At 41.6% G+C, this 23131-nt stretch overlaps 1 protein-coding gene across 1 annotated transcript in view; it reads left to right on the top strand.

Moving 5' to 3' along the window:
- igsf9bb (immunoglobulin superfamily, member 9Bb) overlaps positions 1-22422 on the top strand; it is a gene marked incomplete at its 3' end in the record, with an annotated part of 145290 nt that extends 122868 nt beyond the window's left edge. The window contains exons 16-21 of the mRNA XM_083985924.1: positions 4024-4188; positions 5100-5145; positions 8214-8300; positions 12050-13684; positions 18804-18931; positions 22202-22422. Coding sequence (XP_083842050.1) covers positions 4024-4188; positions 5100-5145; positions 8214-8300; positions 12050-13684; positions 18804-18931; positions 22202-22422 — 2282 coding nt within the window. The remainder of the gene's footprint in view (positions 1-4023; positions 4189-5099; positions 5146-8213; positions 8301-12049; positions 13685-18803; positions 18932-22201) is intronic.
- Positions 22423-23131: the final 709 nt, after the last annotated feature.

The raw sequence follows: 23131 nt of genomic DNA, 5'->3' as shown, positions 1-23131 counted from the left end.
CTGAAATTAAACCCCTCAAAAAGTGACCCCCCCTAACCCCCAACCCACCCACCTCCCTCCTGCAAAGGTCATTGAGTACACATCATTTCATAAGAGCAGCTATTGGTAACATTTATAGAGAAGATTCACTTAGGAAGCCCATGCATCAGAGCCCTGGAAGAACTCTGCTGCCCCCCTCTGGTGCAGATAGACACCGTGTGGTGATGAAAGGCTGCTGATCATCTCTCTGTTGACTGGTGATGGTTTGACTGTTATCTCTGTGCATGTTGTGGGTGAACATCATGCTAAAAAATGTGACACGGAAACACCCTGTCCTTTCACAGGTAGAGCTGTTTATTTGGCTGATCAGCTGTTTCACATCACTACAGCACTTTGCATTTTGCTGTATCATGCTCCTCTGCAGCACACACACACACACACACACACACACACACACACACACACACACACACACACACACACACACACACACACACACACACACACACACACACACAAACTAGTTCATAACAACTTTTGACACATTGTGCCCCCAAGTCCTCACTGAATGAGTCACGATCATGTGGAGCAGTGAAACAGCTCCGGTGTTGATACGAGGGACGGATGTGAAGTTTGGTCCCTCTGTAGCAGGAGTTCAAACAAACAGAGGTAGAAACATCAGCTGAGCTGTTATTATTGTGATGATGATGGTGTTCATACACGACTGTGGAACAAGCTGAAGCTCACAGTCACGTTGAACTGAGGATCAGAGACCAAAGGTCAAAATGTTACCATCTTCTTCTCCTCTTGTTTTAAAGGGATAGTTCAACATTTTGGCAAATTGGCCCATTGCCATAATCCCTATAGTCATAGCAGTAGGTTTGTTACATTTATTTGTCGGTGCAAGCTGTTTTAAGAACGGCGGAGCAGAGCCGCAAGCTGCTCAGAGCTACACTATGGAGGCTAAAGGGATTTCTTGGTTTCCCTAACCAAACTCATCAAATACACAATCCAACAACTCTAAAACGCTCTGGTGGACAAGTTGTGGCCTGCACATTCACCACGCTATGAGATAATAACAGAGCGGTACCAGACAGAGTTGTTTTTTAGGTAAATTCAAAACCGCTGATGCGCGTTGCCTTCAGGGGCAGTTTCTCAGCAAGCAGTCTCTGTATTTACCTCTAAAACAACTCTGTCTCGTTAGCGTTCCATTATTATCTATGAATGTGCAGGTCACAATTTGTCCACCAGAGCATTTTGGAGTTGTTGGATTGTGTATTTGATGAGTTTGATGAGGGAAACCAAGAAATCCCATTAGCCTCCGTAATGTAGCTCTGACATAGCTTGCACCGACAAATAAAGGTAACAAACCTACTGCCATGACTATAGGGATTATGGCAATGGGCCAATATGCCAAAATGTTGAACTATCCCTTTAACTATAATGATTGAACCATTCAGGACCAAACAGAAGGCAAGGAATCGCATCAATCCAACTACTATACCTCTTGACTCTGTTTCCTTTCTTCTATACATGATGTAGTTCAGCCTTCGACAACTAAAAAAGTTGTTCAGTGGGATAGGCCTTTAAGGTTCATCCAGGATACAACTAGATGTCCTTGTGTTCTTGGTTTTACTGTTTTCTCATTTGTTTTGGCTCATTTTAACAAACAGTCTTCATGCAGTTGTCACAACAGTTTGACGGTTCATTCAAACTCTACTGCATATTTGCAAAAGGCCATAAATCATCCAGAACATTTCATTCAAAACCTGTTTGTGTTTGTGTCAGATAATTGGCCGATGCCACCAAAATGAGATGATGTACCATTTTAGACAAACAAATTATTTTTCACTGTGATAGTCACAAATTGCATTATGATTGACACAAAAGTACGTCCTTGTGTACAAAGCAATATCAAAAACGAAAAACAGCCCATAGCAATGACATTATTTTGTAGTAAAAACATCAAAACAAAACAAAACTAAAGGTCTAGTTGTTCTGGCCAGAGATTTCTGGCACAGCTCCATCCCCTGCAGACAAATACATAGTTATGAACATACTGTACTGTATGTATGGTAGAGTTTGATAACTAAACACTATTTTGCTCAAACTGTGTTTGTTCTGTGGATTTGTATAGAATTGCACTCACCCTTTTGCACACCTAAACCAGACCAATACAATTTGCTTAAATGAATGGGAAATATTGATCTGCTGTGAATGACAAACCAAGACAAACAGAGATTTGGAGTTCAATATGCTTTTCTCTTTTGTAAACTCAGCCAACACAAATGACTGTAAACCAGCTCTAGGTTCTATTATGAACACTGAAAGCATCAAAGTGCTTAGTCTGCAGAGAGATGCACACAGCCTGTATTCAGAAACTGAACTGTCAAACCAGCCATCACTAGAATTATTTGCCATCCTGTAATACCTGTCTGAGCCAGCAGTGGGCGACAGCTCTGAGATTTGGAACTGCTGATGTACCGGAGAGGTTGGAATTCTAATTTTAAGTGATGCCCAAGTTAACGAAGAGAGACTAATGGAGTTACACATCCCATCTTTTGACTGCAGTTCAGCACATCACACGTGTCATCAGTGGACACCACAACAAGTCTCTGTGGATTACAAAGTCCTGCAGAGCAAACACATGTTGTGTTTCCTAAACTAAAGCATCAAGTATCAGAATGTATCAGGTTATCTAAATTATTACAAGTATTATGGTTAATAAACACAGCAGTTAATTGAAGAGTAGGGGCGACAAACTAACACTCCAGATTAGAGAAGATCATTTTAAATCACTTTTAAAGACCGACCTCTTCTCACTGGCCTCCAACTCACCTTGACTTTTTATTTTTATTCTCATTTTATCATTAGTATAGCTTTTATTTGTTTTACCTCATTTTAATGATTGTTTTTATTGCCCTATTTTTTAAATCTATTTTGGTTATTTGTGCTGTTTTTTATCTACCCTATATTGCTGGCACTAGACTATATTTATGTTGTGCAGCACTTTGGGCAACTGAGGTGGTTTTGAAATGTGCTACAGTAGCCTATATAAATACAATTTGAGTTGAGTTATAAAGTGTGGCCTGTCCTGTTGTCTCCAGCTGTGTCTGATACAAGTGAACATTTAGATTTTCCTCTTGTCTGAGTTGCATGCTGCTTCATCTTTATAACTGACAGCCATGTATAATATATACAGTAACAATATGTGTATATAGACTTCTGAATGATGGCTCAGGTAACTAATTAGACAGTGTTGCTGCCACCAGGGGACATATGTATGAGCCCCTCTGTATCTGCTGTAGTGTCAGATGGGCTTGAGGTAACAGCTGTTATTTACTACAGTATATTGTAGTGTTTTAGCTTCACTGTGCAGGATGATGCGTGTTCTCACATCTCTATGCTGAAGAAGAAAATGTTCTCTGAGCTCACCTTAGCTCTCAGTCCAGCACGTACAGCCCTTATACAGCTCAGGTAGAGGTCCTTTCAGTTATAGTACAGTGAAACAATGTTTGCTTCTATTTATTTATTTCTTCACATAGAAAAAAATCACATTCTGCTAAGTCATCATGACTATACCTCGAGGAAATGCCCATTTCAAAGACACATGCGGTAGTAAAGGTCAGCGCTGGTATATTTGAGCACAGGAACACTGGGCTTCTTAAGTGAGGAAAAGGCAAAGGTGCCTTCATGAATCCTGCCAATTTAGAGCACAGTGTTTTCTTGCAAAGGAGAGAGGGCTCTTTGTCAGTCGACTGGGCTCTGCACAGTAATCTCTCTGTAAATATCACCTCCTATTACAGAGCCAGAAAATGAGTGTTGACACAGGCATTAATCTGCAGGAGCGCTGCATTAGAAGTCTAGTGAGCAAACTGGAGTTTTACATTTGTTTCTTTACTGTTTGTTATCTTAAACTAATGTTCCTTCGTGCTACATTAATCCTCCTCCGTGCCTACGCGCTGTGTTTCTAATTGTCATGCCCCCCCCCACCACACCTGTACTGTACGTGTCTGACTGTTTTCTCCCCCACTCCCCTCACAGATTTCTTCCCTCCTCCGGAGCTGGTGGAGGAGCGCGGACTGGCTCGGCCTGTGGTGGCGGGCATTGTGGCCACCATCTGTTTCCTGGCAGCAGCTGTCCTGTTCAGCACGATGGCTGCCTGCTTCGTCAACAAACAACGCCGGAGGAAGCTCAAGAGGAAAAGAGGTGATGAGAAAATCCCTTTTTGACATCACTAATTTCCAACGACCCCGCAGTCACGTGCAGTCAGGTGATCGCAGGATCGCCGTCAATCAAGATGCACCAGCTCAGATATTTTTATATGGCACATTTTATTTGAACTCGATTTATATTTGAGAAAGTGAAAGTATAGAATACAATTGTTTAAGATTGTGTTTTTAATCATAATTTTAAAAAGAATAATAATTAGTTAAAAAAAATGTTTTTGTCAGTAATTTTTTGTTTCAATTACAAGACATTTCAGGCGACCCCATTTGAATTCCAGGTGACCCCATGTGGGGTCCCGACCCCAAGGTTGAAAAACACTGTTTTAGAACAAAACAGACATAAGACAGACACTCATTTATTTCATATTGTTGCATTTGGTGCTTGAGAACATTAATGGGAAATCTTTGACTGTGTTTGACACCATATACAATTGATGTATTTTAACTGCAACCATGCTGTTTTAGTTGGGCCATTTCAGAACTAACTGTTCGTTCAAATGGGAAAAGTTCCGTTTCAGTTGTTTGACATTTACGTTCCTTGTTACTCTGTCAGTGGCTCTGAGGTCCTGCCTGAGTTTTGGCAGGAGCAACATTACTGTTGTGTTTTTAGGAAACTTATGAACCTTAAATACCAAGAGACAACAATGAAGTGCAGGGAATTAAAGGTCTGCTGCAAAATCAAACCCACCACTGTATTAGAAAACAGACCATCTGCCTCCCTGTGTTTACACTGTAGACAGCTCCAGTGGTTCCCTGCAGGAAAAGAGCATTTATCATGAAATGGATGATAGACATGTTTGCTGTGATTATTATGTTTACATACTGAAAAATATAACTTATTCCAATAATGAAATATGTGTTTAATGGTCTTTTTCTGTCTTTATTCTCCAGACCCCCCTCTTTCCATAACCCACTGCAGAAAAAGTGTGGAAACTCCGTAAGTAAAACCCCCCTATGCACATAACTCATAATTAAATTCACCACACAATAACCACAATCCAACCATTATAAATGATCAATAATCACAACTAGCTGATGTCATTTAGTTTGAGCTGCATTCAGCAATGCAAAATCTGGGAACAACAGCAGATGTGCAACATGAATTTCTCATAATATCAATATTTTCATTCATTCAAAAAAAAAACCCAAATAGAATCACATTTATAAAACAAGGTTATTTCAAGAACTTGAAGATTTAGCCTCCGCACACACACACAAACTGCACACCCAGAGTTAGAGTGTATTTGAGGCTAATTCATCAAGTTAAATGCTGTAAAGAAAATCTTGTTGAATGTAACTGGACTTGTAGTCGGGGCATCAGACAGGGCTGATCTCTTTGATAAAAGAAGACTAATCAAGGCCTTCGAGGGAAAGTCAGGGAAGGGTTTCCTTTTGATGTTATATTCAGAAAATAAGTGTGACAGATAGTCTTCTTTGAACTGAGCATAACTAAAACATATTGCTCTTGTCTTGCTCCTGCCCTGTGGCCTCACGTCTCCATTTCCATTTATACTGTCCCACTAAGAAGGAGAATAAAAAGAATATCAGAGACACTTTAGAGTCATTTCACCTCATGCCCTCCAAACCTTTTTATTTCACAGCAGCAGTTTTTACATGCCAGAGCAGGAAGAGCAGATATGGAGCTAATAACATTAATTATGGCTCGAGTCAAACGTGTTCCCTTTACATCTGAATACAAAGTGTCCGTCTGAGACAGGACAGAATATTTGCATTGAGAAAAGTCTGCTCTGAGTTAGTGTCCTTTTAAATGACTGCACACTGGTTGTTGTGGACAAATAACATCATTCATTACATTTTCTACATTTGTATACTACAGTATAGTCGATTTAGTTGCAAATATATCTGCACTACATCACTCTATGCACGGCGTCCTATTATGACAGAGAAAAAATATGTTTTAGAAATTTCTAAAAACTTTACCAAAAAACAAACAAAAGTGAAATCTCAGATCACACCCATATCGATCACTGTCTTTGTTCTTGGCTGTAAAAAGTCCCTCATCCCTGATTCTGAGCTGAAAGGCACAAGGAGTCACAGTGTAACTCGAAGGTATGAGGGTTTTTATTAAAACAAATGAGACAAACGAATTTACGAAAACAAGCAAATGTTCTGTGGCCCAAAGAGGCCATATACTGTCCTTAACAGAGTTAAACTCAGGCTGTGATAGCAAAGTAACAAACCACCTGATCTAGCAGACAAAGTAACACAAGGGAGCATTGATACTGGCAGATCCGACCAGCTGTACACATGAGGAGAATAACACAAACACTCAGAGTTAAAGTTAGTTTGTAGACTGCAGTAAATGATCGTATGATTCTACAGCAAATGTCCAACCCACAAATGAATGCACAGTAACCAAATAAAAAACAAAGTTGGCTGCAGGTGTGACCACCTCATGATCCATTAGAATGGAACATTAAAAGTTGTGTTTTAGGAATAAAAAAAAACATCTTAGTTTCGTTTTACATCTCCTTTCTCAGATTTCTGTCTGGAACTTCAGTCAGTGAGCGAATCAGAAGAGAGGAGGCTCTTAGTCTCTCTCCTGATTGGCTGACTGTTTTCTGAATGATATAATAAAAATGTAGCAAATTCCAGGTACACTGAAATGTACCTGAAAGGTTGGATCATAGTGCAGGTGGGCAGTGCGTGGCACATGGCTGAGAGTGGTGACTGCTCTGTTGTGACATCACAAAGTCACAGAAGTCCTGACAGCTGGTTTTAAGGCTCAGTTTCTGAATACAGGTTGTGTGCATTTCTTTGTGGACTGACGCTTTGATACTTTCACAGTACTCATATAAAGTATAGACCTGCTTTATCATCCACATCAGCATCTACCTAAATAGGACCTTTAATTACCTTTGGGACGTACTGAGAACTTGAGTTGAGGCCACCTGTGGTACACCTGCTAAAATCCAGGTGTGAAAAGCTTGTAAAGTCTACACAAGAAGAACTGAAGCTGTGATCACTGTCAAAGAGGATTCCACAAAATATAATACTGAAGACCTTTGTCAGTGAGAGATTTCAGTTTTCTTTTTTTTTTTAGTATAGTATAGTTCTTAAAACTTGTCTTCCCTTGTTGTTCTGGGTTACTGAGCATGAATCAGTGACAAAATATAGTCTACAATGCAGAATATGAGAAGGAATATGAATATTTTTTGATGTCATTTAATGTTGAAAGGATAATATTGGTGTTATTTCACAAATCCCATTAGTGTGTGTGTGTGTTTGTGTGTGTACCAAAGCCTGATATCTTATTCCTCTGTGCCATAGAGCTCCTTTGTTGTCCAAAGGTGACATCTGTCTTCATTAGCCTAATTATACGCTGTCATTTATTTCCAGTTTATCTCAAATAAACCGTCCTGCTGGCAGAAATAAGAGCTAACTTACAGTGGCTGAACATAATCCATTACATTACAATCCTACAGAGACCAGTTTTAAAGTACAACAGTTTAAAAATGACTAACTCAGTGGTAACCAGTTGCTGACTATTATATGCTATATTTCTACTCACAGGGGCTCGAACTTAACACTCTGTACAATCCAGTTACAGGTTTGCTGTGCATGTGTGGATGCTTAAGTATGAATTGTTACATGTGTAGGTGAAGATTTCAACACACTGCAGAGATGCTGCCACTGAAGAAGAAAAATGCATTCTCCTCCCTCCTCACCCCTCTCCACTTTCTCATTTTATCTGCAAGGAGCTAATTTTGACCGTAAAGTCTTAGAGCCGATGAGTGGAGAACGGTCTCGAAGTGTTGTGGACACATCTTTACTTCAATTTCTTCCCTCTCATTTTACCGTTACCTTCTCTCCCCTGACAATTATTTCTCTCTGCAGTTTCAACCCCTTTCTGTCTCTTTCAGCCCAGTGATAATATCAAACTCTTCTTCTTTTTTTAATGAAGAATGCTTCTTATTGACAGGCCTCGTGTTTAACTCCATATCATCCCCACTTCTCACTGTCTGATCTCCCCCACTTCTGCAGGAGTCCACTTAGCTTCATTCCCAGCATTGAGCCCTACTGGGAGGGGCTGGACACAACCAGGTACAGCCCCCAACCCGCCAGTCCTCAGTGAGTGTGCCAGCCATTGTCCCCCCTGTTCCTGCACACTGTATTGCACCCTTCCTCTTTGTAATTTGATTTTTTGGCCCTGCCCCCAAGACTCCTGACCTGGCTGCATGCTTCTGGCCAAATGTCACCCCCCCACCCCCCCTCTCAGGCAACAACAGTACTGGTCGTGATCTTTTGTACATGAACGATGAAGGATCATCAAGCTCAAATACACAGGGAATCAGATTGAAATTAGTATTTGCAGACCTGTTCAACAGCATGAGGAGAATCAGAATTGATGCCACGCTCATCTATGTTTTCTAAATGTGAAGTTCAGTGAGGACTGTAAGCCAAGCTTAGTGTTACATCTGGAAAAAAGAGGAACAGTGGTTGCCTGACAATACCTCAAGGACTTCACTGCTCCCGGCCAAGAAGCGTTCTGGCTGATAGTCGTCACTTAGACATGTTGGATATTGGTATTGATATTGATCCTTTTTCAGATGCCAATTTAATCAGAAATATCCTAACAAAAGAAAATCATAATACACATATGGCATACATTTTTGTTTTCATTTTAATTGAGCATTTTATACACCCAAATGTGTTTCTGTAAATAAACCTCTCATCACCAGCATCATTAGAGCCTGGTCCAATCAGACTGCATGCTCATTGGTATTAAATGATGAGGCATTTTCAATTCTCAGCTGAGTCAAAACAATTCGGATGGTCCATAGAAGTCTGATAATTTTGGCACATAAGCCTTAAAACTTGTTGTTTGTTGTTTTTTGATGTTCAGTTTGTGTGGTGGAATTTAAATGAAATTTGGAACTTTTATTCTTTTGAATGAGCCCCAACTTCATATTTAGTGTGCAGACCCAAAGAAACACTGGTACCACTCCTCCTTTCCAACCCTTAGGACGAAAGAGAATACATTTCCTGAACTGACAGCTGAACTATTCCTTTAAATATGAAGAGATCCCATTGGTTATTGCAGTAAAATGAAAGTCATTTCACTGTATGTTTAAGATGATTAATTAATTTTTTTAAACGTATAAACAACATATTTCTTCTGCAGTTAAAATCTGAATCTTGAGGCTCTAAATGAGATGCATGTTAAATGTTAAAAGAAAAAAACATGCACTTACTTGCTCTCTGACAGTGTTAAATTAGAAGATAGACAATGCAGTTAGCAGAGCTAGCCAAGCTCTGTCCAAGCTGTCAACAATAAAGTGAATAAACCCAGCTTTATAACATAATCCCTGTTTTTTGCATAGCACACTGCTCATAAATTGTGACTATTGCAGAGCCCTATGTGACTGTTACCACTAACACCTTTGAAATCACTAATCCACATTTTGTTTTTGACACTCCTGACTTCACCACTGCTCCTCTCCCATCCCAGCTGCTGTCACAGCCTCACCTGTGATTCAGTCTGTTAACCTACCCTGTGTTCTGATTTTTATTCTGCAGTTTGTAACAACAGCAACATGCAGCTCCGATGCTGCTTTTGACATAAAGTCTACCATTGTTTACTTAGACATTGCTACAGTATAATAATATATCTACAGCGTTAGTAGTGATTGCAGAATCTTCACTCAGTGGCCATTTAATGAGGCAGTAATAACTGTGTTGCCTTACTTTGTCTTTTGAAATGCTTGAGCCGGGTTGAAGAATACCAGCAGTTTTTGATGTGTGTACCAAGCACATGCTGAGCAGATTATGATTTATACTGCTTGTATTTGATCATTTTGACCACTATTCCTCATGGTTCTAGTTTATTATCTGATCTGAGATAGCTTAACAACATATTATAAATGTTTTCACTCGTCACAAAGCTCAGTTCAGCTTCACCTTTAATTGTGCGGTGTAAATGAATTGATTCAAATCTTACTGTACCAGTAGGAACAATGGTCAAATCTACAAAAAATAATTGAAATAAAAGATTTGATTATTTGAGTCATGTTGGATGAGAAGTCATTGTTGTTTCATGAAACAGAAAATACATTCTTGAATATCTATACAGTATCTATAGAGTCATTATAAGCACAAGATTTAGTGATCCCATTGTGGATTGGCTACATGTTTCATTTTACTACTAAATAAAGTGATTGTGGCTTCAAAACAAAGTGTGTTTTTATTTCATCCCTGTTATTAAAATACTTGTTATTGCCATTTATATCAACAGTATCAAATGCAAATGGAAACTAAGCGTCACATTGTGTATATTAATGTCTGTTATGTACTACTGACTGATTGTGAATACAAGTTCTGTAACTCCTGAGCTCATTAAATCTTATTGTGCCGATCATACTTCCAGAGCTGTCATATCAAAGCCTCAAGGGAAAAGACAGTTGCCAGAGCCTGATCATCTTCTCCACCTGTCTGTTAAAAACACAGTGTGACATTGCTATCAATTTCAACTACCTTAAACCCTGTTACTGCAGTGTTGCTCAGATCTAATACAAAACCCGATTCAGTCCTCTTTTGACACGATGATAGACAGTTACTGTTTGCCCTGAAATGGTTGATGACTCATGTTAACATTTATCCAACAGAGAGGCTGTAGCATAGTGTCTGATTGTGCTTTTTCTAGCACAGCGTGGTAGGCATTGTTAGATGTTGGATTAAATATGTGACACACACAGAGAGACAGGTCTATTTTATAGACTGTGTTAAAAAAAAGAAATAGAGTTGCTCTCAGCTCCAGCTCGAGGATGTTCTTCATGAGCAAAGCATTTTCTTAGTCGAAGAGTTTTTGGTTTCTGTCTTTCCTGTGTTCCTCTCACTGTTGGGCAAGGCATGAGTCAGGAAAATATAATGGCACACTTCAGGGAACTGATCAGGAATTAGCCACTTTTGAGGCCCAATCAGATGACAGATGGTGTGTCAATCAACTATCACCAAACCACACACACACACACACACACACATAGTCCTGCAGAATATCAGCTCAGTCGTTGAATATTCAGATCTTAATTAATAAAGACACTTGAAGACCTCGGGTGAAGTTAAGTTTTGTGTTTTTTGACCATTGACCTTGACTTCCAAAATCTAATTAGTTTGTCTTGAGTCCGAGTGAACAAATTGATTTAAAAAGGTTCTCCTGAGGAGTTCTCGGAAAAGTTCAAGGCCGAGATCGCTTTTTGTTTGGTTTTGAAGGCTTAAGAGTAGTTTGTAGTTGTTTGATATCAAATCCAATGTGCACTGAAAGCTCATATGATTGAAAATGTATTAACCTGGTGGTGTACTGCAATGACCGAAACTGTTCTGCCCTCAGGGGACTGTGTGGGAACTAACAAACTAGTTTGTTGTTGTGTTACTATGAATGGAATTATGCATGAAGAGATTTCACCCTGTTTCATTCAGGGCGTCAGTCAATGTGTGATGTGTCCTCCTTGTGTGCACCGTCTTGACTTAAAGAAAGCACAGGTTAAGTTACTAATTAGTGAAAGAAAACAATAAAGTTAATGTTCTCATTCTTCTTCCCAAAGACTACTGCATCCATACCTGTTATTCATGTTCTGGTTGGATATGAAGCTATTTTGCAGGATATACCTATTGGTCACAACAGGTGTTATAATGTAGACCTACACCTGTAGACCTGCACCTGTGCTTTTATCCCTCACAACCTTGGATGTGGTTTTCTGTCCTTTTTTTTCAAATGTAGCTGGACTTGAGCATCAGTGTTGCTTTGTTTCACAGATTACTCATGTATTTATTTATTTTTTACATTTTTGAATATTCATCTCTTGCATACTGTGTTTTTGTAGGTCATCTTCAGAGAAGGAGAGCCCAGAGAGCATCCATTCAAAGGCATCTCCATCTGAATCATCTGAAGACAGTCATGACCAGCGTGGGAAGAAACCACCCCCGAGTCCTGGGAAGAAAGAGGAATTGTCTTTATACAAGAAGACCAAAAGAGCAATAACAAGCAAGAAATATGGCACTACCAAGCATGAAGCTGAAGCAACAACGCCCATCGAACTCATCAGCAGAGGTCCGGACGGACGATTCGTGATCGATCCCAGTGACATAGAGATGTCCGTGAAGCCCCGACGAATTGAGGGCTTCCCCTTTGTGGAAGAATCAGACCTCTACCCCGAATTCCGGCAGTCGGACGAAGAGAATGACGACCCAAGGCCTCTGCCTCCAGTCATGGCCCCTCTCCGGCCCCACCAGATTTCCCCCATCTCCAGTCAGGAATCCTACCTGCAGCCTCCGGCCTACAGCCCTCGTTTCCACAGGCCCTTCGAAGGTATGACCATCATGGAGAGCAGTCGGCTCCAGGCCTCAGGGCAGATCCGAGGCTCTCTCCACCACAGGGCTTTCTATGGCTACCTAGGCCACCCTGGAGATCATGATCCCCCACCTCCTTTTTACATGCCTGACACCAGCCCCCTCAGCTCTGTCATGTCCTCCCCTCCCTATCTTGCTGAAGGTCCTTTTGGTCACCCCATGATCCCTGAAGAAATGGGGGACAGCGATTTCCCACAGTATGTCTCTGGTTTCCCTCTTCCTCTGACTCTCACCTCTTCCTCTCGCTCACCGGAGATTTGGCAGGGACTGGATTTCACCTTTGCGAGCCTGGAAGGGCCCCAGTTCATTTTCCCACCACATCACCCTTTACACCTCCGCCACGAGTCTCCCTACCCTCCTCCACCTCATGTTCTTCCCCTCAGTGCTTTCCAGCCTTCCCCTCTCCCAATGCCCACCTACCCAGCTGTCCTGCCACTGGAAGCCCCAAAGAGCCGTGCAAGCAAGTCTCCCAGCAGGGTCAGGCCTCATGGCTCCCCAGCCAAGCATTTTGCTATGCAAGAGGCACATTTAGGGCAGCTAAGACACACAAGCCACGGAATGGGTGTGCCGGTTTTGCCTTACACCGATCCAATGGCCCATATTGTCCCTAGCACATTCAGTAGCCTGGACACACGATGGTTTGAAACCACCCCTCGTTTCAGTCCCAGACAGGCTCGTAGGATGGATCCTGGTATGCATCAGGTCGTTCTTCAGCCTTCTCGACTTTCGCCCCTCACCCAAAGCCCCCTTAGCTCTCACGAGGGCTCCCCAGAGATTGTAGTCCGTCCCAGGCCACGTCCCAGCTTTGTCCAACCTCACATACCCCCAGAGATGTCTGAGATTACCCTCCTCCCTCCCTCCGCAGCCAGCTTCTCAAGGAGATCTTCCCCTTCCTCCTCACCTGCTCTAGGCCACGGTAGCAGGAGAGCAAGCCCCAGCTACCACCCCCACATGGCCTTTGCCACCTCTGCAACCAGCTACCCAGCCTCCCAGTCCCCGTCACCCCCCATGGAAAGCAGCAACATATTTGGGCAGATGCCATCTCAGAGGAGGACTGAGGAGGAGATCCTTCCATCTGAGCCCTCTCCACCCCAGTTGTCAGCTTCAGGGTAGGTCCATTAGGCATGCAGAGAGGGATACCATATGAGTCATCTGCCCCAGCCCATAATGCTTTGATGTGTGAATTTGCTCTGACATTTTGGTTACTGGAGTGCTGTCTAATATCCATCAGTTTATTTTTTTTTAATCATCTCTTTGCCAAATTAGTTTGATAGTTTAGTTTATGTTCCTTTTTTAAAAATTAATTAATTATTACTTTTATATGAAAATGAAAGCCGTGGGTTTAAAGGAAAACCCTTTTGTTCTGATGATTCACTCGGCAGCCGAAGCTATGGAAGTTTTCAGTTTAGTTTCAATTTCGTCAATGCTGCTTTTCATGTCCTACATCAAGTTAGAGGTTTTCACCCACTGTATCTGTGAAGCGTTTCTCCCAAATTATCACTTTAAAAAATACCTCAAACATTTGAAAAAAGTAACCATCAAGTATACATTTTAGTATTACAGTATTTCCAATTTCTGATTTGACAAAAACAGACGTTAGCTTCACAGAATACATTTCAGGCCTTTTGGGGCTGCAGTCAATCTGGATGAAAACCACTACAGTGTGTAATTTGTTTGGCACAAGCCCCTAAAAGCCTGGGAATCTGCAGACATCACCACAGGGTCTATGTTTTTTTCCATCTGTGTCATGCGTTACCCTGCTTTCACCTAACAGGAGGAATCCCATAATTTTCAGTTGATTCCCCAGACAAAGCAAACACCCATTGTTATGTCAAGCTCCAAGCCTTTGAAGATGCCTTTATCATGCAGAGGGTTGCTTTAAGAAGAGTTCATCCTGGCAGGCCCTGCGGCTCATCCTCGGCCTTAGTAACCTGACTGCATGACCAATTCAATTTTTCCTACCCCACTTCCCCCTCTCCCTTTCTATAACCCTCCTCTCCCCAACTCCTTTAATTGTCCCCCAGGACTCCCCCCAGGTCTGACTACCAAGGAAAGGTTGTTGGGCAAAGTGTGTCACAGGGCCTGTCTGCTTCTCATGTACTGCAATGTTTCCATCATTATGAATTAGGGGCACTATGGTGGTTCTTGATGGCTCCTGGAGTCTTACCTGCTTTGTTTTTGATTGATCTCAGCTATCTGGGCAGCGTTGTTGTGACCAGGTCCTCTACACCGCAATAGGTAAGGGTTGGATCCATGTCTGAAAGGGGGGGGTTAGCAGGTGGGACTTTTTTGATCACCTCGTCCTTTAAAGGGGAATACAAGACTTTGAGTCTTTCTTTGATTTGTTCTTTCCCTCAGTCGACACGTGTCCGTTCATTTCAGTTCTTTCCTTTCTCCGTTTTCTTGGAGTGGCTATGCATTTTGAGTTCTGCAGTCTTTACATTATGCATTCTGACTGATATGCATATGCCATCTATTAGCTAATAGATAAGGTCGGAGATGTATCACCAACATGACTTCATGCTTGAGTAGTTTGCTAACTGACCACATTCACATACAACTTTTAAAAAAATCTGTAATGAAAATATGTCACCACAGACAAATATACCCCAATATATTATTGATTTATTGATGCATCTACTGTATCTCTGCAGCTGGTCTGTACTCCAACCAGATCGTAATCAAAGTCAAACAGTTTTTCAACAGTTTTTACACACAGACATTTAGAGATAAGATCATTTTACTGTGGTTGATCATACTGTATCTCATATGAGTTCGGTATGCCATTGGTGTTTCTCTCCTTCATTTCCCTTTGAATCATTTGAATCATTGCAAAGCACTTTTTAGCAAAAATGACTTTAAAGAGGAACTATGCAATATATTTATCTTAACTATACTACATTTTAACCTGAATTAGGAGCAATAGTGCTGGTTAAATAAATGACTTGTAACTTGTTCCAGGGAGAATGGAGGCTCTCTGCCTTCCACCTAACGTCTCTTAGCTGAAAACCAACCTTGTAAGATCAGAGCCTCCGACCCGGTGTCCCAGCTCTTGTCTCTGCGGGCACAAACACACCCTGTAACCCGTAATCTCTCTTTTATGACAGATAACACTTCAGAAATATACACATCATAACATGTATACGATAAATAACGATATCCACAGCTCCATGGTTTGATTTCTTGCCGGCTTCTTTGAAAACAAATGCACATGTCCAGGAGGAGGGTTAGCAAAACAGCGGGGAAGCGACTGGAATTGCATAGTTCCCCTTTAACAATCAAGATTTTATCATGGACAAGACCTGGATCCCCACTTTCACTCGTCCTCCTCCCACCACACCAGTTAAGTGCCTTCCAGTCAGGTGGAGGCCCACTCGCCATCTTTGACGTAGAACTACCCACTCAACTATATTCTCCAAGCAGCACCTATTGAGGAGTAACCCCTATTCCTCCTGCAACGTGGATTATTTTACCACTTGCTTGACCTCCAAGCCACAGTCATGGTGGCTCACTGCTGGTCAAGAACACAAGTCGTCTTTCCCCGTTCATCCATCTTCTTAGGGATGGAATCAGTTGCTGCTCACTCTCACACAGTTTCACTAACAGTATGCTAATGCTACTCAGGGTGCCTGTCTCACCCAACAGAAGACTGAGCTAATTGCCAAAGATTTTTTTTATCAAAGCTCACAATGAAGCCCACACTCAGGTGACAGCCTTAGATGTCTCTGCTGTTTCTCCCACTCATCATTGAGGTTCATTACCTAGCAGGATGTTAAACTTAAATCCAGCCACACAAGGTAATTCACACTCTCAATATGTTCAATATGAATCCAGCAAAGAGTCCTGCTAGTGAGAAAAAGTGAAGAAAACAGCGGGAGCGTACACAGGTCCAAATTCTAAGCACTGTGTTGGGTGTGCAGTTGTAGCTGACTCAGCAGAATAAGCAATCTGCGAGCACCCGCAGTTAGGCCGATGGTGATGTTGCGTTTGCTGTTAGTCTCATGCTAAATAATAACATTAATACCTATTAAATGCTTAGTTTTGTTTACCTTCATAGTAAAACAGACGGCCACACACAGTAATCGAAACTGCCGTTTGTGTCATGTTTATTTGTCATTATTGCTTTACTAAGGCACAATTACTACTTGTTCTTGTGTTATCTGTTTTGGTCTTGTGTCTTTTTCTGCCATACAGATCATTACAAGGTGAGGCACATAGACACATCTACAGTATGAACTGCTTGTCTCTGTGTTCTTCCCTCCACACAGACACTTTTACTCCGACACCCCCACTCTTAGCATTCTCCTCAAGCGTGACACATTTTGCCATTTTATATTTTACAGATGCTTATGTTGAATGACACCAATAGAAAAATATTTTGGACCCCAGTCTCCAAGAAATATTTTGTAAGATTGGCGTTATGACGTCACCTTTAAGCTGTGTGTCCACTGGGAGCTGTCATCCACAGCTATTATTTTTTTGCATTGAAAATGCTGTTGTATATTCCGGGCAGTGATGGAAGCATAGAGTTCTTTAACGATAAACAAAACTATATATTTTGCGACATATATATATATATATATACACACATATGTCCGTATATATGTACTGTATATATATGTATCTCAGTATGTATGTGTCTATTCTAGCTCTTACTGTAACAGAAATGCACAAGACAGGAACAGCCACATAGCAGAAGCAGGAGCCATGACCAGTACTTCTCATAATGATCTCTTTAGCCCATATAGTTTAGGAGATTCCTGGTGGACACATGGCCTTAATCCCCTGTATGAAGCATCTGTGGCATGAGGCAATTGACTCTGAGTATAAAATTGCTCTTGCAAGTTTGGACTGCAGAACAGTTCTTACTACAGTACCATATAAAATGAGTGATCCTGGTAAAAAAAAAAAAAAAAGAAAACCTTACGCACTTCTTTTATCCTGAGGAACAATTGTTTTTGCCGAGGGTTTGCAGAGTGGGAGGGAGGAGGGCCAGCGAGGGTGAGAGCCCCCCTCATGTTTTAGAGACCTGCCCAATGAAGTGCTTTTGAATGTATTCCCCTTTAAAGTCGTGTTCCATGTGCAAACTGCCATGCATGCCATCGCTAAATATTGCTCTTCCGTTTCGAAAAAAAAAAAGAAACAATTATATGGATAAATTCTTGTTACATTTGTTGTCCTAGTGCTTCGCTTTTCTTTGGCTTATTTTTCATTATGTGACTGTTCCCAAGTAGTCATTTTCCCCTCCCGCCATCTCTCCCCCTGTCAGCATGGTGAAGCCCATTGTAGACAGTATCCATGTCTATGAATACATATTGATGATGCTTTGTTGCTCAGCTGTGATTCTCCCCTTCTACTAATGAACTTCGGTTTCTCTCTGCAGCCGCGGTGGGATGTCTTCTCTGTAATGCTAATTGTTTTCTGTGCCTTGAGAGAACCAAGTGTCTGTTTGTGGCAGAAACCTGTCGGCTGCTGTCTCTAGAGTGCCTCCGCGAATGTGAGGCAGGTCTGTAGATACAATCATGAGCGGCTGAGAAAAAAAAAAAACTCTCCACGCAGAGGAATCATTTGCATCTGTTATTTTCAGAGTGGGACATATTCATTTTGAGAAGAAACATCCAATCTGTCAACCTGCCAACAATTGTAAAAAAGTCTTACTTCCTTTCTGTTGAAACATGTTGTTAAATTTTGCTGAATTTTGTTCTCTGAAACCAACTTTGCAAGTCCTTTAAATGTTGTATCTTCTCAAAAACCTTCCTCACCTGTCCTAATCTATGCCGAGAGGTAAATAGATGGTTTTCAGGGACCGTATGGTACTTTGTTTTTTGTATGAAGATTGTTTGGATCAATTTGAGCAAAATAGTTTAGATGCCTCTGAAGGGCAGCAAAATATCTAGGTGTACAATATGCATCTGGATTTATGAACTCACCTTGTAAAATTTGTAATGTACATGAATATGGCAACAGTAGCTAATCACATTGTTTCTCAAACCTTTGAAAAACACCAATACATACAACAACATTTGCTGGATTTCAGAGTATAGCTCTTTTGGTATCTCACATTGATCCTTTGGCAATGTGCTGAACCTCTTCCTTAGCACGAGCGGTGCTGTTCTTTGAGATTGTGCAGGTTTCTGGTTTTGTTGCGCTCCGTAGTGCAGAAACAGTCCGCCGACTGATCTCTGGCCTGGAGTTACCTGTTGTCCCATTTCTCTCTTCTTTATTCAGAAAACGTCGAGGTGCGCCGAGTGCCCTTTCGGGGTCTGAGAGGATTGATGCACTGAGATACCAACGTATTAAAAAGGCCAAGAAGATGACATTGAACAACAATAACTCCAAGACCAGAAAGAAAGCAGGTGTGAACCCGGATCTCTCTGTTCTCTATAAGCTGTGTGGTGTTTTTCAAAATGACTACAGAAAAAACTGTAATTTTTACTTTTTACAAGTTAGTCTCAGTCTGCATCAGTACTTACACTAACCGAGACATAGCAGAAAGCGCAGAGCAGAGTTTCCTATCACAGTTATTTACCAGAGAACGAAGCAGCTGCTACTGTATTTCCACACTAACATTAATATTACACATAAACTGTGATTTCACAAAGTTAAGCACAGAAGAGAGTATACCTAAGAGGAGCAAAACTCAATTTTAACTAATTTAATCAAGATGCGGTCAGTGCTGATTTGCCACATGATATTATATGGTCAAAATGGAAGCAGCATCTTCAAATCTAGCACCTGCTGCCTTCAAAGGTCCAAGCTGCACCTTTGAGAGCAGACTGACCCTATCCTGGTTTTGTCATCTCATATAAAGATTTACGTGTACAAACATATGTTTTCACATCCTTCTATTTATCTTAACAGCCCAGCAGCATACACATATTGTATGCCCATTCAGGACCCTAAAATAGCATTATGAACTCTTAACAGCACCATCCCTATTCACTTGTCTGCACGTGGCACATTCTAGGTCACCTCTGTACTGAAGCCCTTGGCCCAGGCCTTAGAAAAGAAAAGAACTTGGATAACATAAGTCGCTTGGTAAACCCAATTGTTGTAAATGGTTGTTTTTTTTATTGTAACTGTGATCTTCTCTTACCCCTGTTCTCCCAGCAGCTGGGATATGAGTACAACTGTCCCAACCCTTTACTCACACAAGCTCAATATTCTTACACTAACACTAATGCAAATGATGCTAATGTTAACAATAACGCTATACAAACAGCAACAATCCTTTTCACTGGCCAGGTGGAATAACCAATAAGAATGGAACATCAATGTCATAGAAACATGAGGCTGATGTAGGAGCTGCAACACAGTATTTAAGCTGGGTGGATAACTCTGCAGTCTGCACCAAAGATGATCTTTAATGAGACCACAAGTTAAGACACAAAACCAGTTGATAAGTAAACTGAAAAATTACAAGGCCAGTAGCCATTATAAGAGGAGGAATAAGTCAAAAGTCACTGATTAACAACAGAGCCATCTCCTCCTTGTCGCTTTTAACCGGCAGGTAACAAACAGTGTGAAGTGGTTGAGCCGACAGCTTTCCCTCGGTGAGGAGAACTGCTTCTAAAAACTGCTCCAACCGAAGCTGTATTCAGTTCAGTTTGAAGAGTCTGTGTTACTTCATTTGTGTACTTTATCATCACTCAGAAACATCACACTGTAGACAGACACACACACACAACAGTTGCATTTTGGTGTGCATTTTTCTTTGTCAGTCAGTTAGCCTCCACAAATGCTGCATGTGTTGCTGCAACAGTGTCTGTGTGGAGTCTCACTGACCACAGCCACCATGGAGTAAGGTCACACTATGGTATGGACAAATACTGGTATTAGTATTATAATGAAATTATTCAACAGCTAAGGAACTATTTAGCAACATTTACACCTTGTATTAAAGGAAACATATTATGTCCCTTTTCCACAAATTAAAATAGTTCCCAGGTGTCTTAAAGACATGTCTGTGACATGCTTTGGCCAAAAATCCCCAAGGATCAAACATCACAGCTCTTTTCATCCTCTCAAAACAGTCCTGTTCAGAACGGCTGGTTTCAGTGCCTGTCCCTTTAAATGCAAATGAACCACTGCTTGCCCTGTCCCTTCTACTGCTACCAGGTAGGGCTGGGGTTGTGCAAATTTGAAAACTAGTTACATCATTGTCAGACAACTGAGGGAACAGCTCATAAAATCACACGGATTTCAACCCAGGGAGTCTAAAGATTACAGATTTTTTTTTTTCCTTGTCAATTCTCACATTTTGGGGGCCAGAAGGCAAGCCATGTTAAAGAGGCTTCAAAAAGTGATATTTCCATAATATGTCCCCTGTAATGTGATCTGTTCCTTGATACTGTTCAGATACAGTATTTGTTAGATGACTGCTGGCTGACTCAATTTACAGCATCTAAGTTGCCAGATAAAAAGAGGCAAGAGCCATTTTAATGACTTTGTGTAAGGGAGACCTGGCTAGCTACTGCTCTTCGTAGGTTTTTCTTCTGAATGTGGCTGAAATGTTTATGCATTTACGCCTTGCATTCACATGTGCCAGTGCTTTGCTGTTTCACTCTGCTTCTAGTCTATAGGCTAAGGTAAGCTAACAGCCCGCTGGCTCTATAGTTTAAAGGGATACACCAACATTTTCTTTTTGTGTCTTGCCTCACGGAGTCCATGACAAGCAGATAGACACCATTAGACTGTGCGTGCAGTAACAAGGGAGAAACAGGCAGAGCTGGCGCACCACTGAGGTTAGCTCAAACGCTGGAAGTGCATAGGTAGTGTTAGCCTGAGCCTCCTACCGAGCCGAAATCAGCAGTCAGAAGCTGATTTCATTTTAGCTCTAAACTCTGTAAATATATCACTTTTGTCGACATCTCAAACATGTTTAGGTGAGAAAGTAGCCGTTTAGATCAGCAGTGTGTCGTTAATTTGTCTAAATACCAGCTGTTTACAATTTTTTTTCGGACATATTCGGCGCTACTCAAGCTAACCGTTGCGTGACCAACGCACTTCCAGTTACTTTCACAAAATGAAAGACCCGTTGCTCTTTACATAGCCTACAGAAAACCATGACGATAGAATTTGTGCTTTTACTTTGAAACAGGAAGCTAACCTAACCTCGATGTAGCTAGCTTGAACCAAAATAAACCGTCTTTGCTTGAACCCTCCGTTTTGACCGATCTCGTCCCGTTACCGGCATTTGACCGCTCAAGATGCCTTACCGGAGAGTTTTGTCAGCTCTGAGACAAAGATCGGCCCGCCGGTTTCCGTTTAGAGTTGCTGAAGAGTGTCTCTGATGACTTTAGGTGGAGGCAGGCTAACACTACCGATACACTTCCAGCGTTTAAGCTAAGCTAATTACGGGCTCTGTCTGTATCTCCCTTGTTACTGCACACACAGTCAAAAGGATGGTGTCTATCTGCTTGTCATGGACTCGGGAGTGAGGCAAGACACGAAAAAAAAAATGTTGGCGTATCCCTTTAAGGTTGTATTTAGTCTGATTCTGCAAGGATGAGACTTGTATGAAAGTTCACATCTATCGCTCTGCGAAAGTATGGCACAGTGTTTTAAACGTCACTTTCTGTGAGTTCAGGTGGCAGTGACCTTCACTTCATCTCCCCTCCCTCCAGATGTCTCCACCTCTCAGACCCAGACCCAGCAGGCCTACACCTCTCAGGTACTCCAGCCCGAAGAAGCTCTCTACCTCCGCAAGAAGAGGAAACGGCCCATCCTTCATGACCCATACACTCGCTTTTCTGCTCTGCTGTACCGCCGACCACCTCGGGAGGACCAGAAGGCTATTTTGGCTTGCATGGACAACATAGACCTAGACCATGCCACTCTGCTTTGAAAGTCTTTGAGGACAAGGTCACAACCATGCAATACGCCTCCATTCCAAAATAACACTAGCTAACAAAAAGCTACACCCAGTTGGTAAAAAAAAAACAACAACAACACTATCAGTTAAAGATGTTTGCAGTTTATTATGTAAAAAGGGGAATTGCACAAGATTTCAGCATTCAGATTTGGTATATTCTCACTGCCATTGGTCTGTTCAGTCTGTGTTCTCCAGATGTATCTGGAGGAATCAAAAACCCAATTGAACCAAACCTGCTGTTTTCAACTCACCGTCAATGAGGCAGCAGCATGTCCTGGTTCTAAGTTTGGATTATTTTACCGACTGAGACGCCCAAAGGCACAAGAATGTCCAGTGAATGCTCAAATGAAGCTGCATTCCCTTTTTAAAAGTATGTTTAGAAAAACTAGCAAATCAAATCAAATCGATAGCTGCCACAGTTTTCCAAAGTTTTACTCCAGTGCAAAGTCAAAAAGAGGTAATACTCAAGCTCCGACCCTCATTGTTTTTCCCGTTTTTTTTTTTTATTTCAGTCACCAGTGTTACCATTTTTCATTTGACGTACAGTACATGTCGTCCAGGCTGGTGTCATGTTTCTTGTGCTGAGCCAATCTCCCCTCCCTCCCCCCCACAAACCCCCTGCAGGTCTCTGTTTACAGCACCCCCCCACACCGGATCCTCTCCGCCAGCAATGTCTCTTATC

The sequence above is a fragment of the Trachurus trachurus genome (assembly GCF_905171665.1).
Source record: "Trachurus trachurus genome assembly, chromosome: 14".
NCBI lineage: Eukaryota > Metazoa > Chordata > Actinopteri > Carangiformes > Carangidae > Trachurus > Trachurus trachurus.
Note: the sequence above shows the minus strand (reverse complement) of the source record. Positions and strands in the feature narration are given on the sequence as shown.